The sequence below is a fragment of the Siphateles boraxobius genome, unplaced genomic scaffold (genome assembly GCF_051911475.1).
Source record: "Siphateles boraxobius isolate OS27281-9 unplaced genomic scaffold, OSU_SipBor_1 86, whole genome shotgun sequence".
NCBI classification, from domain to species: Eukaryota; Metazoa; Chordata; class Actinopteri; order Cypriniformes; family Leuciscidae; genus Siphateles; species Siphateles boraxobius.
Window position 1 is genome coordinate 10,117,270 of NW_027509215.1, and position 18,111 is coordinate 10,135,380.

At 38.7% G+C, this 18,111-nt stretch overlaps 1 protein-coding gene across 3 annotated transcripts in view; it reads right to left on the reverse strand.

Moving 5' to 3' along the window:
- LOC143731290 (uncharacterized) overlaps positions 1-18,111 on the reverse strand; it is a 190,299-nt gene that overhangs the window by 95,891 nt on the left and 76,297 nt on the right. For all 3 annotated transcript variants that reach the window (XM_077222093.1, XM_077222094.1, XM_077222095.1), the window contains exons 4-5: positions 16,226-16,930; positions 6,406-7,110 (exon numbers count right to left, since the gene is read on the reverse strand). In XM_077222093.1, the coding sequence (XP_077078208.1) occupies positions 6,406-7,110; positions 16,226-16,930 (1,410 nt within the window). The remainder of the gene's footprint in view (positions 1-6,405; positions 7,111-16,225; positions 16,931-18,111) is intronic.

Consider the following 18,111-nt stretch of genomic DNA (forward strand, 5'->3'; position numbering starts at 1 on the left):
GCGTGGATCTCAGAAGCAGAGGAAGCTTGCATGGTGTGTGGTCAGGTCTTCTGTCACACTACTGCAAGGATGAAGACACAGAGAATGGCGTTAACAGGTTTTATTTTAGACACTGTATGCAACTCCTGAATACAGGAATGATCTTCGAGATCCACACAGGGAACACAGGGAGAAGACTTGAACTTGAGTCCGTCTTGTTGATACTGGAAATAGCTGACCACTGGAATCCTGATAGAGATCCGCAAATTCCACTGTAGAACACAGAGAGGCGGTTTGGAGAATCCCGGGGAACCACCGCACACAGAGGCTGCTTGGAATATACACACACACTGGCAGGTTAGTGTAGAAGGACAATACTTGCGTAGATATATTGAGGATACTGGAACCAGACCGAAGGGTTTAGGAACCGGAGAGTCACTGGCATCAAAAGACGAGACCTGACAATGAGCTGTAGACTGACTGGGGTTTATATGCAGAGCTGGCGTGGTGAGTGAAGTGATGAGGGTGCAGGTGAGGTGAATCAGAATTCCGGTGATTGCGATCGGGACCAGGTGTGTTGGGTTGAAGCTGGCTAGGGTGTGTCGTTGGGTGAATCCGTGACAAATATGCATAAATATATACTATTTATTAACAATTGTTGATAAAGAATAATATACTGTGTGTGTATGTATGTATATATATATATATATATATATATATATATATATATATATATATATATATATATATATATATATATATATATATATATATATATATATATACATACATACATACATATATATATATATATAGGGGTGGTGATGGCGCAGTGGATAAGACACATGCCTCTGGTGTGAGAGACCCGGGTTCGAATCCACTGTGAGACACCAATGTGTCCCTGAGCAAGACACTTAACCCCTAGTTGCTCCAGAGGCGTGCGACCTCTGAAATATAGCAATTGTAAGTCGCTTTGGATAAAAGCGTCACCTAAATGAATAAATGTAAATGTAATGTATATATATATATATATATATATATATATACACACACACATACATACATATATGTTCAGTCCAATGTTATATAGCAAAGAGAGATAAACTTTTATTCTTCTATTAAGTTACTTCCCAAGTAATACTGGATTTAGAGGGTTTCAAAGCAGCAGAACCAAAAGGGTAACTATGGCAAATATACCAGGGCACTACATATAAGGCACTTGAAGACCTGTAAAAGCATGTGACTTGATACATTGAAATGTCTCAAAAAGAGAGAAAATAATCAGATGGCTTCCAGACTCACTGGATGGTATCACTGTCAGATTCAACAGTGGCACAGGAATAATTATTTCATAATGTCTCAGAAACCAGTGATAAAGGTATAGTCAGTAACTTCAAAAGGATATCTATCTTCAAAACTTTTTTATTACTTAAACAGTAGCAAAAGGCCGGGCCGACGCTTTTTTCCATTTACATTAACGACGTCGCTCTTGCTGCAGGTAACTCTCTAATCCATCTCTATGCAGACGACACCATTCTATACACATCAGGCCCTACATTGGAGAACGTGTTAGAAACCCTCCAAAAGAGCTTCGAAGACCTGCAACTTGTTTTCCGTGACCTCCAACTGTCTTTAAACTCTGGTAAGACAAAATGCATGATTTTCAACCGGTCACACTCTGCACCTTCTTGCCCAATAAACATCACCACCCTGGACGGGTCCAAACTGGAATATGTGGAGAAATACAAATACTTAGGGGTCTGGCTAGACCCCTCACTCTCTTTCCAGAGCCACATAAACCATCTCCAGTCAAACATCAAGTCTAGGATTGGTTTTCTATTCCGAAACAAGGCTTCATTTACTTATTCTGCAAAACATGCTCTTGTGAAAATGACCATCATCCCAATGCTTGACTTCAGTGATGTTGTCTACAGAACTGCTTCAAGTTCTCACCTCAAGAAACTGGATGTTTTTTACCACAGTGCCATTCGTTTTGGATCCCATACAATACCCATCACTGCACCCTCTACTCATTAGTTGGATGGCCTTCGTTACACACCCGGCGCCTAAGCCGGTATCATTTAATCTACAAGTCCTTATTAGGCAAAACACCATCTTACCTAAGACCCTTAATATCTGTAGTAGTACCCACACTCAACCTGCGCTCAAGTAGATGTATCTCTTTAGTTGCTTAAAAAGCCTGCACCTCATTTGGCCGCCTCTCTTTCCAATTTTCTGCTGCAAATGATTGGAACAATTTACAAACATCTCTCAAACTAGAATCCACCGTTCCTATCACTACTTTTAAAGCACTACTTTCAAAATTATTAACGTACCGCTGCACATGTTGATATTTCTGCCCTCTAATGCGTCAGCAGACTCACTAAAGTTTTAACGCATCTTGTACACACCCAACTGATTAGCTATGCTAGAAACAACTTATACTTTACCATGTTAGTCATGTTGCTTCAGGTTATCTATCCCTCTGCTATTCCGCTTGTGCTGCCATTTCACATTTTAAATAATTTACCTTTCAAATCTTTGTTAACTTCTGCATCCAATGTTCAGTACCTTTAATTGAAATTTAACATTTCCATATGTGTGATTGTATACTTGAATGTTTGTACACTATGTATAATTTTATGTCGCCTTGCACCTTCTGCCTTATCTTGGCGAGGTCACGGTTGCAAATGAGAACTTGTTCTCAACCGATTAACCTGGTGAAATAAAGGTGAAATAAAAAAATAAAAAAGGATGAAAAAATACAGGCTGTACTGATACTGCAGAGATGAGATTAGGTATGAACCCAGGTGTGGGAGCTTTACTCAAATAGTGCAGGACAACTGGGCAAACAGGATACAGTCTTTGGAATAGTTCGTAAGTTTAACATAGGCATGTCCAGGAGATTCTCAAAAGTTTTTCAGCATCATTACTCCAGTCTTAAATGTCTTATGATCCTTCAGAAATCATTCTAATATGATGATTTGATGATCAACAAACATGTATGATTATTATCAATGTTGGAAACAGTTCAAATTTGTGTGGAAACCATCATCTATTTTTTTTTTCAAAATTAAACAAAATTCTGAGATTTAAAACTTTCAATATGTTTTTTAAAAATAATGCAGTCTATTGGTCATCATTAAAACATTATACAAATACTTTATTAATCAGAAAGGATTTTACATGTTTTGTCCATGATTTATCTATAAAATATCTTTATTACAAGCCTGATTGCTCAATTTATTGCATGCATTTAAAGTTGACCATATAGATGTATAGAGAAGAAGAAATGATCAGTAAACAAGTGCTTAAACTCCACAAAGTGCTGATCATCAACATAAGAAGATAAAACTAAATATTATGTGTTATCAGGTTTGTATTGTCATAAATTCAATTATCAAAAATTGAGAAAATGGAAGATGTAGAAAGGGTCTAAATTTTATGTGACAAATTTATGACAATGTAGACAATATTATATTTTCACAACAAAACAGATGGTATTCATGGAAAAAATGATCTCTAATGCTGCAAAACAAAACAAAAAAGGTCACGGTAAGACCAAAATAAACTGAAAGTGCCAGATAAAACAAAACACTCACTGTTTGGTGGTGGAAATTCAATGCTGTTATATTGTTTTATGGCCCCTGACACGTGACTTGTGTGAGATGAATCTCTGGAATGTGATGAACCGAAAATTGGGTCTGCTCCTGATAGTGATCTGAATGAACCATAAGCAGAACTTCCCACAGACCATGAATCAGATCCATCATCTCCACTCACTAGAATAATGAAAGCAGAGAGCAGATCAGTAGAACATTTACAACATGAATGGATTTGACAGACACTTTTATCCAAAGCAACTGACATGGCATTGAAGGAATATATTCATCAGTTCATGTGATTGTAATTAATTCAGATGGTCAACTTTATGTCAACTCTAAATGGATCAGGGAAGGAGGATCCAATTCATTCTAGAAATTTGGTTCACACAGAAACAGAACATTAGATATATGATTACAATATTCAATGTTAGTGATGCACCGATGTGAAAATTGTGGCCGATACCGATAACCGATATTAATAACCGATATTAGTTATGGCCGAAACCGATATTTACCAATGACGATATCTCTGTATAGAAAACAAATTTTTATGATAATCAAATAAAGAGCACACTCCAAAACACTTTTTTTTTTTACTTTTGTAATTTATTTTCAGAAATGACTGATATTGGGCACTTTACCTGTATGCAAAATATGTCATCAGATTTTCAGAAGAAAAAAATAATATTTATTTAAAAATATTTTTTTTATAAAGGATACAAGTGTGTCCTGAATTCAAGCCAACCCTGAGTATTCTCAATAAACATCTAACTCACTTGAGACAGTCACTGTATTCTGTGAACATTGTACAACAGTTCAAATCTTTAAAGTAGAGTTCTGCCCTACTAAGGCAAGAGACCTTAACTCACCAGAGTTACAACTCAAATTTGACCTCTGACCCTTTTTCGGAAGTTACTGTATTCTGTAACTTCTATTTTATAGCACAATGTTATGATAACACTTAAAATCTAACACTTAATACGTAAAACTACTCATTATGCAAAATGGTCTTATATTTATTATAAGTGGTGTTATAATTATATAAATTATTGGAATATTGCTTGATGTTGTAACGTAGCGTTATAGGCAGAATGGGCTTTAACACTGTCTCTAAACCGGACGCGGCCGTTGTTGCTCGCGTCGCAACAGTTGTTTACCCTGGACGCGGCAAAGCACCCGTTACAAAGCAGAACGAGGCATCAGTTTACTGTCGGAGATTTGTCGCTCGCGCTGCATCCGGTGTGAACAACATCACTGATTATAAGGGGATCAACTGTCTTTTGTCGCATCGCGCCGCACGCGTCCGGTGTCTTGTTCAGGCAGCAGCAGACAAGCGGTGTCTCAAATGCAAGTTGCTAACTAGTTAGCAGTGCGGTGGTGGCTTGAGTCTGTTGAATGGTGATTTAACGCTACGTTCTCGGTGAGACACTATAAAGTAAAAAAACAATGTTCCCATCTTTTACTCTCACAACGAGCTTATCATACTCGTTTGCTACATTACCTAGCTAGCCATGTTCATACCTTGTCAGTGGTATGATTGGTGGTGTGTGGTGATTGTCAGACATGGGTCGCCAGTAGCAAAAAATTGAGCGCTCTGCTGGACAAACTACGTAGTTACACAATTTACAAGCATTTTATCTGCGTTATGTTCTTTAAAAAAAAAAGTGCATATCGGTGTCATATAGGCTCATATCGGCCGATAATATCGGTTGGGCTCTAACTTATTTATTTATTTTTGTATTGTTTTCTATGAATTTGGTAAATTGATTTCTGTTATCAAAAACACACCCTTATGAAGAACATGATAATTTAAGAAAGTGCTTATTTCCTACAGTAACAGATTGTATTTGTGTTGTCACAATACCAAAGTTATTGTTTCGATACCGATACCAAGTCGAGAATTGCGATTTCGATACTTTTTCGATACTTTTCCTGAAAAGGGAGAAACCTCAAATATCATTGCTGTGCTTTATTTTAAAACTGGGACAACATTCTAATCATATAAATTAACTATAGACTGATTCTAAATAAATAGATAAATTTATTCAGTCAACAATTGGGTGATTGTCAATTTTCTGTTGTTTCATTAACATTAATTACACAGAATATTAGGCTGCTGGTCCGGCCCTTTAAGACCTGCACGTTGGCTACCCAATGGAACACATACGATTTATTTTTACAAACGGTTTACATTCACTAAAGACATATCCGACTGTGTTTACGTGAATACTTGCCAAGACGTCCATTTTTACCTAGAATTTTGATTCTTCAATCCAAATAATCCACGAAAGAGAACTAAAGTCGCGATCGCATGCTGTGTGAAAGGCGTGTGCGCGTGCTACAGGTCTGAGCCGGCAGCGCGAGCACGTCCCGCGCTTTATTTTCTCATGCATGCATGTTTCGCTGTGCGTATATATTTTACTGTTCTGCTTCCGTTGTTTAGTGAATGAAAACAGTGGAAGCAGAGCACTCTGCACACACATCCTGACTCCGGCTGTCACACACTGACGCAAATTAAAGAAATACTGCTCTTATTATTTAGAGTGCTGTCACTCTTAAAGTACCAGTACTAATAAAATTTCATATCGTACCGATTTTAATAGCTGGGTATCGAGATACCTTTCTAGTACCGGTATATCGTGCAACATTAGATTGTATGGGCCGTCACTGTGAGCTGCTTTGAACCCATCTATTGGGAATTCCTCTACAAATAGCGGTTAATGACAAGAAGTTTCTGGCTATTATTGCTTTGACTGTTTCATTTTCATGATTTACTTAATATACTCAGTGTGTATCTGCATTATACAGTATATGGACTCACTCATCTGTGATCTGATGTTTTCTCTCCTTTTTTGCATCCTCTTCATTCGTTCTTCTGCTCTCTCTTCCTCTGCTCTTCTTCTCTCTTTCACCTCCTGTAAAATCCTTCTGTCTATTTCAAAATGGCAGCCGTTGTTTTGTGCCACTGTCTCCTCAATCTTCTCCAGCAGCTCCTTGATCTGAGTGTCGTCACTCCTGTTGTGATTGTTGAGAACATGAAACCTGTTTCCACATTTGTCCAGCAGCCACTGGAGATCCTGCCCTTCACTCTCGATGTGCTGCTCTATAGATGTGTCTAACAGAGAGTCTCCACCAGTGAACAGCACTATAGTGTGACTCCAGACTCTCTCACTGAGAAGATCCAGATGCTCCTGCAATGCTTTTCTCTGAGTCTCTTTAAATGTGTAGTCCACGCGTATGATCAGTAGTACAGCGTGTGGTCCTGGAGGACACAGAGACACACTGAGCAAAATCTCCTGTTTCAGTAACTCAGGACTGAACTCTACAGGGAAATTATACCGCCATCCTGTAGCTTCAATGACAGTGATGTGTCTGTCTGCTACTTCTCCATGTCTCTTCACACACTGAGCAGATTTCTTCAAGTCAAACTCCTCTCTGCCCAGGATGGTGTTTCCAGCTGAACTCTTACCAGCTCCTCTATATCCCATCAACACAATCCTGAGCTCTGAGAGATGTTGGGCATCACCTGCAACAAATACAGAACAAACACACTTCTTAAGGAGGGTGACATCTTAAATCTTCATAAATAATCTCTCTTTGTGAAAAAGGGGTTCCTGAAATTAGGTTCACCTTATCTGTGTATGGGTGTCAAACTACACGTTATTGATTAAAAATGACATAAGTGTGTCTCGCATCATTTACACTCTTAAAACAGAGTTGAACAAAATTTATCGATAGGCAATAATTATGAATTACGGAGAAAAGAAAATTGCTTAATTTCAATGATCTGCACACAAAACAACAGATCACAGAACACACAGATTAAGCAAGACTAAATTCCAAATAGCTTCAGAATAATGTTTTCAGAAAGTATATTCTTTAAAAAATAATTAAGTTTTCCCTTTAAACCAATGAATAAATCTCTCTCTTGTGCGTGTTCTCGACTGGGAAAGCTTTATCAATGCACTGGTGGCTATTAGCACCAGCAAATACACAACTCTATTACATTTACATACATTTACTAGTTGGAAAGAAAGCCAAAAAGACCATTTGTGACTGCTTATATTTATAAAATAACTTTATGAAAAAAAATCTCCCTAAATTGGTATGAACAGATCCAAAATCCTATCTGTATTAACCAATATGAAAGCAGTGTAGGGTCTGGACCCATCAGCAGTGTTGTGCAAGTTACTTCCGAACTGTAATACATTATATATTACTTGTTACTGTTATTTAAAAGTAATTCATTACCGTACAATATTACTGTCTCAGAATTGTAATGCGTTACATTACTCCTGTATTACTTTTGAGTTACTTTCACAAAAATAACTATACAGAAGTAGAACTTCATATTCTAAAATGACTAGGGCTGTAACGATATGCGATATGAAACCGAAATCGCGACACTCAGATCCACAAACCTGCAGAATCGCGACACACCCCCAATGCTACCACATCTTTAAATTACTATTAGTATTATTTGAAGTTAACTTAACATTATAAAATACGTAGACCTACACCACAAAACTAGTTGAGGATAAATTATTTAAAATTTGGGAATTCCAGCGTTATGGACATGACAGTTGCATCCAAAACTTGTAATATAAATTCTCAGAAAATGCATTAATACCAAAATATTGACACTCTGTTTATCCATAGGCTCCTCCCTGAAAGGAGTCCAGACATTAGAAAAATATCAGTCTACACATGCGTTTTATATTTAATATTAGGGAAATAGACAGTCATGCGTGACAAAAAAAAATCTTTAACTTTTAGGAGGCAACGATTTTTTTTGTTGTAATTCTGTGAATTACACTGCGCAAATCGGATGAAGAAGGGTTGACTCTCCACAGAACATAAAATATTCATTTTATTTTATTTTTCGTGTTCGCATTTATGAGGAAAAAACAATGTTACAGACGTGACAGTTAAAAGACTGCTTTAAAACTTTCACAGAGGCCTTACACAGAAGATACAAAGCCTTTCTTTAAAGTGAATTTCGTTTTGTATTAATTGTATCTTAATTTTAATCAATGTTTCATCAACCAATTGCCTGGATTTAATAAATAAGAAGTAGGCTAAATATAGCAGACAATTATAGATAATCACGACGGAGGCGCCAGCGCATGAACTGGAGCGCGTCTCATAAATGAACCGAAACTCAGCGTATAAGGTAGCTTATTCACGGACCTGAAAAATATATATATATATTGAAATGTCTACTTGTAAACAGAACAATTCAAAACGAAAGAAAACAGACTGCTCTCTGCTTATGAAATGAAATGTGCATTTCTCTCTGGTGCATTAACTAGCCTACTGCGAAGATCGCGAGTCAGCATCGTCAACTTCATCTTGACTTTATTAATAAACAATTAAAATGTCTCCTTCTCCAATATTTGACATATTCATAATCATTGCTTTTGCCGGTTCTTTGTGACAGCTTTTCGGTGCTTTATCGGCAGCGCCGCCGCCCTTACATGAACGCGTCACCACCGCATCAAAAACATGATTGCGTGATGAAAACATGAAAAATACCACATAAACATAGCCTAACTGTTTAGAAAGAAAACACAGAACGAATAGCCTAATGCGCATACGTCCATCTCGCGAATGTAGTCTTCTTCATGCCATCTTCACCATTAGCCGCTTTTCCTCTGGCCAGCGTGAGCACAGAGGCCGAAATCATACCTCACGGCACTCCTGTAAAAAATAAATCGCTATACAAATATATCAGACGCTGCCATTTAGTCTTTATTTACAGACTTGGACACCACACGCGGCTATTGACTGACCACGAACAGGTAATTTAGCCTACTTGCATTTTTCATTCGCTAATGTCTCGCGGTCTGGCTGTTTTTTTTGTTTTTTTTTTACAATTAAAACTAAAAGTCTGTTGTAACGCAAGCCTTACTGAACATGTACCGAGTAAAATATTACTGAAAATTGATTAGTAATGCCTTACACTACTGCGTTACAGCAAAAAGTAATCTCAGGGTTTTTCCTGCATATGATTATGAGGCGGCCGCCTCCGTCAAATTTCGTGCCGCCTCTCGACAAAACTCGGACAGACAGTCACGTGCTCATATACACTTTTTCCACCGTGACAGTTCTGTCGCGATTCCCGCTTGTGTCCATTCTCTAACCGTGTAGTTTGCCGATAGTGCTGCACGGATCATAATCCGCGGGTCGAGCGGGCCGTGTAATAAAACCATTCCATTCAATCGAGGGTGGATGACAGCTAAATGAGTGTAATAAAGACACGGAACTCCCATCATGGTAGGCCTACCTAATGTACGGACGGTAACAAAGTTGCGCTGTTGAGTCTCGCGCAGTTATTTATAACATTAATTATAGTTAAGAAACAATATATAGGCTACACACGACCAGAGTGCTGTTTTCCTGAATGCCATCACGATTGAAACCGAGATATTAATTTCATAACAGTTCAATAAACAAATAGTTAAAATTAAGTTACTTACATTTTTAGACTGTTTTTGTTCTGTTTTAGCAGCGAAAATAGTTCCAAACAACAGAACCATATCGCGTCTCACAGCAACACTCATCCATGATTCATTACTGAATCATTCAGCGTTTTGAACTAATCGCTTGAGTCAAAGATTCAATTGCCCATTATTAAACCGCCTCATTCTGAATCAATCAGCCGTTTGAACGAATCGTTTACATTAATGACTCAATGACTCGCTCATTAAGACGGCCGCCTGCTTCCTCCTACTGGCGGTTTAGTTTCAAAGTATCATTCTTTTCAACATTCCTTGTACAGTATATTCAAAAAATATTCAAAATAATCTAATTTAATACAGTTATAATTTTTCAATGTAAATTATTTAATTTGATTGGTAACAGCCTAGTGTCTTATTATTTTAATTGAATGTATTGATAAAATGTAAGAATTTTAAATGAAATTTAGAGCATACATTAAATAAAATTAGGGGGAAAATGTCCTTTATAAAGGTACAAAAAATTGTTCTGATAAGAGTGTTTTCAAAAATGAAACAAGTTTAAACGGAGTAAAGCCTCTGTTTAGGCTATAAAACAATTTGTAATTTTGCCAAAAGAAGAACTTTTAATTTAAATAATTGTTAATTGTGTGATATGTTACCATATTATCATGCTTAATTGAATAATTGTAATGTGATGATCAGATGCAGATATCTAAATCAAAGAATATGGGTGGTTGGCGGGTGGATTATTATTTATTTTTAACGACAGATTCGAGTGACTCAAAGTGCACCAGATTAATGAATTTATCTTTAAAATGTACAAAATTTTCTCCCGGGGGGGGCATGCCCCCAGACCCCCCTAGTGTTACAATTTTACCACCTCCGCCTCATTTTGAGCCAGGAAAAACCCTGAATCTGTTACTGTAATGCATTACTTTTGTAACGCGTTACTCCCAACACTGCCCATCAGACACACACTAATTATTCATTATATACAAAGGTTTATGAAACTCCAAAACTAACATCCCAAATGACAGGAACACAAGGGCAGAAACAGTGTCATGTTACAGGGCTGATAAGGAGATTTTACGACCTCCACAGGAATGTGGCCACCCACGTGCACAAGAGAGAGACAATGGGAAGACAGAAACCCTCTTTAAAGGCACACTATGCAAGAATTTTACCTTAATATAACAGCTTCAAAGTCATTTCGGTGGTAAACAAACTCATATTAGGGCGAATCATCCTGGTAGTAAAGCTTGGGGGGGACGCCGCTGGAAAAAACAGAAATGCAAGTTTGAGAGGAGCGCCCCCGACAAATCTCGCGAGAATCACGAAATGCTTTACGGCAATGACGTCACACACATCAACAACAACATATGAAGAACGAAGACACTTGCACGCATTTCAGACGTGATACTCGATTCGAAGATGGAAAAAGTAAAGAAAACGTGGTCGGAAGAGACTAGGAAAAGGAAAAGAGAATCTGACCGCGTGAGGAACCGGACAAGAGTCCCACTCGGCCAGTCATTTACTCGTTGGTGCGAGCTAAAAAGCAGCACTGGATGCAACAGCAATGCTGACCTGGCGATCTTGTTGATGGACTAGTAAGTAAATATCTTATTTGTAAACTTGTTTGCGTTCTATATTGTATGTTGTTACGTTGCTTGTAGTATGTCATTTTTTACGATGCTGTTCATTCATCCATTGTGAATAATTAGACCACTCCAATAATTTATCATGAGATTATCATGAGAACAGTTGTCAATATCTCACATAATTATCAGGACACAAATAAGCCTAGAGGTTGTAAAAAGTGTAAACGAGCTCAATTTGCAAACTATTATGATAAATTGCAATAATCATGTCTAATGACATCTTCTAGAATGCAGTGTGGATGTGTTATATCAATCTGAGCATTAATGAAGGTATAACCACGTTTGGGACAAAGACTCGTAAATTAACTAGAGCAACCTTCCCACTCGGACATTTCACCTTGCTTATTGGTCCAGTCAACCCTTAGGGGTTGGATCTTTCTCAGGCTTTATTAGAGACAGTCCACATGTGACCTCCCTCTCTTAGTTTTTCATCCAGCCGCAACACTGTTTCTGGTGATACTGGGGAACCCCCTTCCCCCTCCACGGGGGCCCAAGGGCTCAGCAGGCCTTGATCCAACCAGATATGAGATCATGCAGGAGAGAGAAGACTCTCTCACAATGACCAAGGACAATTTCAGGAGTTTTGGAACAACGACTCCAACCAACAACGACTCCAATCACCCACTCTTCCGACTTCCTCACTTCTCCTGGGTGCTCGGCGTGGCCTCAACAGGGCCCCAGGCCTTGACCAAACCAGCCATGTGCTCCTGGAGAAAGATAACTTTCAAACAACTTCCACTTGCCACTGCCGGAACCCTCAACGACTTCAGTTTTCCACAACTTCAAGATTTGTTCCCACTACAAATGCAAGTATTCAATTCAATGAAATGTGAAAATGAAATGCTGTTGGTTCTTCTCATAGCGTTCACGCTCACCTGGCTATGTCTGGCAGGTTTGTGTATTCACCGCAATTCTCCGTATCAGCGAAGACAACTCGAGCGACAAAAGTAGAAGATGGATTCAAAGAGACCGGCTTGTAGTCCATTCCAAACCCCAACGCAAACTCCACGTAAAGCCTGGTTCACACGGCAGGATAATTAGGCCAGCCCCGATTTACCACTTCCGACAATCTTAAGGATGCTCCGATTATCGTAAAATAATCTGATCAGATATTCCTGCCGTGTGTGGTGTGTTAAGACTGCTCTCGCCTGCTCGGAAGGACGTCGGGACCGCTCCGATTTTAAATTGGGGATATCCAACATGTTGGATTTTTTTGGCCCGATTTCTCCTCGTGTGTGGTGCCCCCGGGGACAAACGAGCACGCAGCCTGTGGACTGTGGCGTGTAGCCAATCAGAAAGCAAGGTGACGAGGCGCAGAGGAAGCACCGGGAAACAAAATCAAAACAGCCGTCCATGCTCGCGTTGTCTCCACTTCTTTGACCATCGCCTTTTCTTTTGATAACGTTTTTAATCGGTTAAAAACAAACTACAAACTATCGCCACTGCATCCTCTTCGTCCGCCATGATTGTTTACTCTGAAGTCACGTTTGATCTCGAGGGATTTTGCAAGATTTTCCGTCTGACCTGGGAATGATCGGGAGTCAAATCGGTTCGTGTGTGATGTGTTGATTTTGCCATGTGGCTGCGCACCACACACTGTACGACCAAAACTGTTAGACCCGTGATTTTTATCGCCGTGTGTGGGGTCTCTCAGGTTTGGAAAATCGGCCGACAATTTTAAAATTGTCCCGTGTGAACCAGGCTTAAGGCAAAGAAAACACACCTCTGGTTGCAGTTTCGCTTGTTGCCAGAGGGTGGCATAGTTCTGCAAAAACTCAGACATTTGCGCTATGCACCTTTAATCATGGGAAATGTAGGTATTATAAAAAAAAATTCAAATGTATGATTTTGGTGGTAGTTTGCACCCACTAGGTAGCGAGTTGTTAGCTAGCTAAGTGGCTAACAGCTGGTAGCTTGCCAGCTGTTAGCCACAGCTCACGGCTAGCTGTCATTAATCTGGATTAGGCCTGTCGTGATAGTCAATAAATCAATTAATCGCACAATAAAAAAAATTCGCTCTATAATTTTTCCGGCCACAATAATTTCCATTTGCATGCTTGTTTGTTTTCCTCGTGTCTCTCTCTCTCTCTCTCTCTCTACCAAAGAGACTGGATGACAACTCTGTTTAAGACATAACCAACATATTTTACGTAAATACTCTCCAAAATGGACATTTAAACATAATGTTGTGTGTATTTGTCCATTCAGACACGAAACAGAGCTCAATTCATTACTCGCGCGCTGTATAGGGGTCTATGGCTGCACTCTTCGGGTCGGGTGTGTGCGCACAGAAAGATGAGACATGATACAATATGAGACATGCTCTTTTCTGTAATCCTTTTCTTTTGGTATAGAACTTATGCGCCAAAGAAACAAGGGCGCAGCCATCTTTAGAATATTGTCTTTGAACTTCCGTTTTTGCGTTCGCTCTGTATATTTCTATGGCATCGCTGTCGAGGACTAATTAGCTTTTGAAGTGGATTTACTTGTGTAAAGTTAATGAAAGTTATCATGAGGATTGAAATGTTTTAAGCAGATGTCTTAACAAATTTCAATAGACCGGGAAGATTTTAAAACGAGTCGTTCATGCATAAATACGCAAGATCGCTGTGAAAATACTGACCGGAACACAAAAGACAACGAGCGCATCGCTGAAAAGGGGCGGAGCTACATAAGGTCTATAGAATAAAATACCAGTTCGGGGTTCCTCTTTCGGCTGTTGTTGCAGCCAACTGCACAACAAATTGCAGGCATTACTGAGACCGTCAGTCGTAAAGATGGCGGCGCAAAGCTAGAGTGACGTCATGTGACCCGAACGAATAGGTGTAAAGCTGATGTTCAAGATTATATTCAAGACAAGATGTTTGCAGTTTTATTTTATTTATTAATTTTTGTATTGTTTTCTATGAATTAGGTAAATTGATTTCCGTTATCAAAAGCACACCCTATGAATAACATGATAATTTAAGAAATGAAAGTGCTTATTTCCTTCAGTAACATATTGTATGGGCCGTCAGTAGCTGCGTTTACATGGACACTTATAATCGGATTGACGGCTCAATCGGACTAAAAAACCTTCATGTAAACACCTTAATCGATCCGATTGAGCTCGATCCGATTGAAATTTCGATCAGATTGAAAGGGGTGGTTTACTCCTTTTGTAAGCCGATCGAGAGAACATGTAAACACTTGATCGGATTGAAAACCGAAACTTAAAGGACTGCGCATGTGCAATGACGTTGAAATAGCGTAATGACGTATGACGCGCGGAACAAGCTGTTCTTCCTGTTGAATAAAGTGAATTTAAATGAGTGTTCCGTCATTAAAAAATTCTCATTTCACTCAGTGTCTGTGAAGTGGAGCAGGACAACGTCCCACCAGTGCTTGTTTCAGATTATCATCCATGGACGACTGGTTTTGGGCGCGTGGTTTTACTGCGTGATCAATAGCAGCACGGCAAAACGGTTCATGCTCATCGTCTCCAAATCATGACCAGAGACGGATAAATATTAAGTCTGCTGTTTAAAAAAAATAAAGAACAATAAAGGAGAATAGTTATGCGCGAACAGCGGCATATTCGTGCAGTGTGCGCATGTCAAAAAATCAATTCCGATTTGAATCTTGTGACATATAAACGCGCACATCAACCCGATTACTTTATTTATAGTTCATGTAAACACCGTGTTCGAATTCATCAATCGGATTGATTTCATTCCGATTGAACCATGTAAACGCAGCTAGTGTGAGCTGCTTTGAACACATCTATTGGGAATGCCTCTACAAATAGCAGTTAATGACAAGAAGTTTCTGGCTATTATTGCTGTGACTGTTTCATTTTCATGATTTACTTAAAGGGATAGTTCACCCAAAAATGAAAATTCTGTCAGTAATTACTCTCCCTCATGTTGTTCAACCCCGTAAGACCTTCGTTCATCTTCAGAACACGAATTAAGATATTTTTGATGAAATCTGAGAGCTGGATCACTCCTCCATAGGATTTCCTTCTCTATGGGCCTCTAGTCAGTTAACTTAGTGTGATTGTGTAGAGCTACGTCACACGCATCACACACATGACCAGCGTCGGCCAATAGTGAGCCTACGTGTGACGTACAACATCAGAGGCTTACGCTGTTACACTAGTGAACTGACTCGGGGCCCACAGAGAAGGAAATGAATAGTTGAAATAAAGTCCTTATTTTTGTTTTGTTTTCGCACAAAAAGTATTCTCGTCGTTTGATAAACTTAAGATTGAGCCACTGTAGTCACTTGGACTATTTTTACGACGTCTTTAATAACTTTTCGGGGCTGGCAAGTTTCAATCCATTAAGAAGCCTATGGAGGAGTGATCCAGCTCTCAGATTTAATCAAAAATATCTTAATTTGTGTTCCGAAGATGAACTAAGGTCTTACGGGGTTGAACAACAAGTAGGGAGAGTAAATACTGACAGAATTTTCATTTTTGGGTGAACTATACCTTTTATATACTCAGTGTGTATCTGCATTATACAGTATATGGACTCACTCATCTGTGATCTGAAGTTTTCTCTGCTTTTTTGCATCCTCTTCATTCGTTCTTCTGCTCTCTCTTCCTCTGCTCTTCTTCTCTCTTTCACCTCCTGTAAAATCTTTCTGTCTATTTCAAAATGGCAGCCGTTGTTTTGTGCCACTGTCTCCTCAATCTTCTCCAGCAGCTCCTTGATCTGAGTGTCGTCACTCCAGTTGTGATTGTTGAGAACATGAAACCTGTTCCCACATTTGTCCAGCAGCCACTGGAGATCCTGCCCTTCACTCTCGATGTGCTGCTCTATAGATGTGTCTAACAGAGAGTCTCCACCAGTGAACAGCACTATAGTGTGACTCCAGACTCTCTCACTGAGAAGATCCAGATGCTCCTGCAATGCTTTTCTCTCAGTCTCTTTAAATGCGCAGTCCACGCGTATGATCAGTAGTACAGCGTGTGGTCCTGGAGGACACAGAGACACACTAAGCAAAATCTCCTGTTTCAGTAACTCAGGACTGAACTCTACAGGGAAATTCCTCCACCATCCTGGAGCTTCAATGACAGTGATGTGTCTGTCTTCTACTTCTCCATGTCTCTTCACACACTGAGCAGATTTCTTCAAGTCAAACTCCTCTCTGCCCAGGATGGTGTTTCCAGCTGAACTCTTACCAGCTCCTCTATATCCCATCAACACAATCCTGAGCTCTGAGAGATGTTGGGCATCACCTGCAACAAATACAGAACAAACACACTTCTTAAGGAGGGTGACATCTTAAATCTTCATAAATAATCTCGGTTTGTGAAAAAGGGGTTCCTGAAATTAGGTTCACCTTATCTGTGTATGGGTGTCAAACTACATGTTATTGATCAAAAATGACATAAGTGTATCTCACATCAATTAAACTCTTAAACAGAGTTGAACAAAAGTTATTGATAACCAATAATTATGAAATACGGAAAAAAGAAAATTGCTTAATTTCAATGATCTGCACACAAAACAACAGATCACAGAACACACAGATTAAGCAAGACTAAATTCCAAATAGCTTCAGAATAATGTTTTCATAAAGTATATTCTTTAAAAATAATTAAGTTTTCTCTTTAAACCAAAGAATAAATCTCTATCTTGTGCGTGTTCTCGACTGTGAAAGCATTATCAATGCACTGGTGGATATTAGCATCAGCAAATACACAACTCTATTACATTTACATTCATTTACTAGATGGAGAGAAAGTCAAAGACCATTTGTGACTGCTTATATTTATAAAATAACTTTATGGGAAAAAATCTGCCTAAATGGGCATAAATTGATCCAAAATCCTATCTGTATTAACCAATATAAAAGCAGTAAAAGAGTCTCGCAAAAAAAACGTGAACATGTTGACATTTTTTCTTTCGTAAAAATAGCTTCTAATCTTATAAATGTCCATTTTACATGACATATTTTTGCTTTAGTTGGATCTCCAAATCAAATATAGTTCCACCAGCAGTCTAGTAGTTTTTACTTGTAATGTACTGTAGGATTACAAATTTTATTTAAATGTTTAATTGAGCTTCCAATACAATAGTATAGAAACTGAGAAAGTTTAGTAGACTGAATTTAGATATCAGAGTATCAGCAAGAGATTCATTGCCAGTCCTGTTCTCTCTATTGTAGGTTAAATTGATCAGAGCACTGAGACTATCACCTTTTGTCTTTATGTACTGCCTGGCCATTAAGATAATGTGAAGGTATCGGTGAAGAGTCTGGCTGATTGGATTAGGATATTTACATTACACTGTTATGCTGATTGGATTAGGATTGGTAACACTCTCAGTCTAGGGCACGTTCCTCATTTACATGCATTTACATGCTCATTAACATGCTGAATACTGCTTTTAGTTAGACTTGGGTACGATTTTGGAC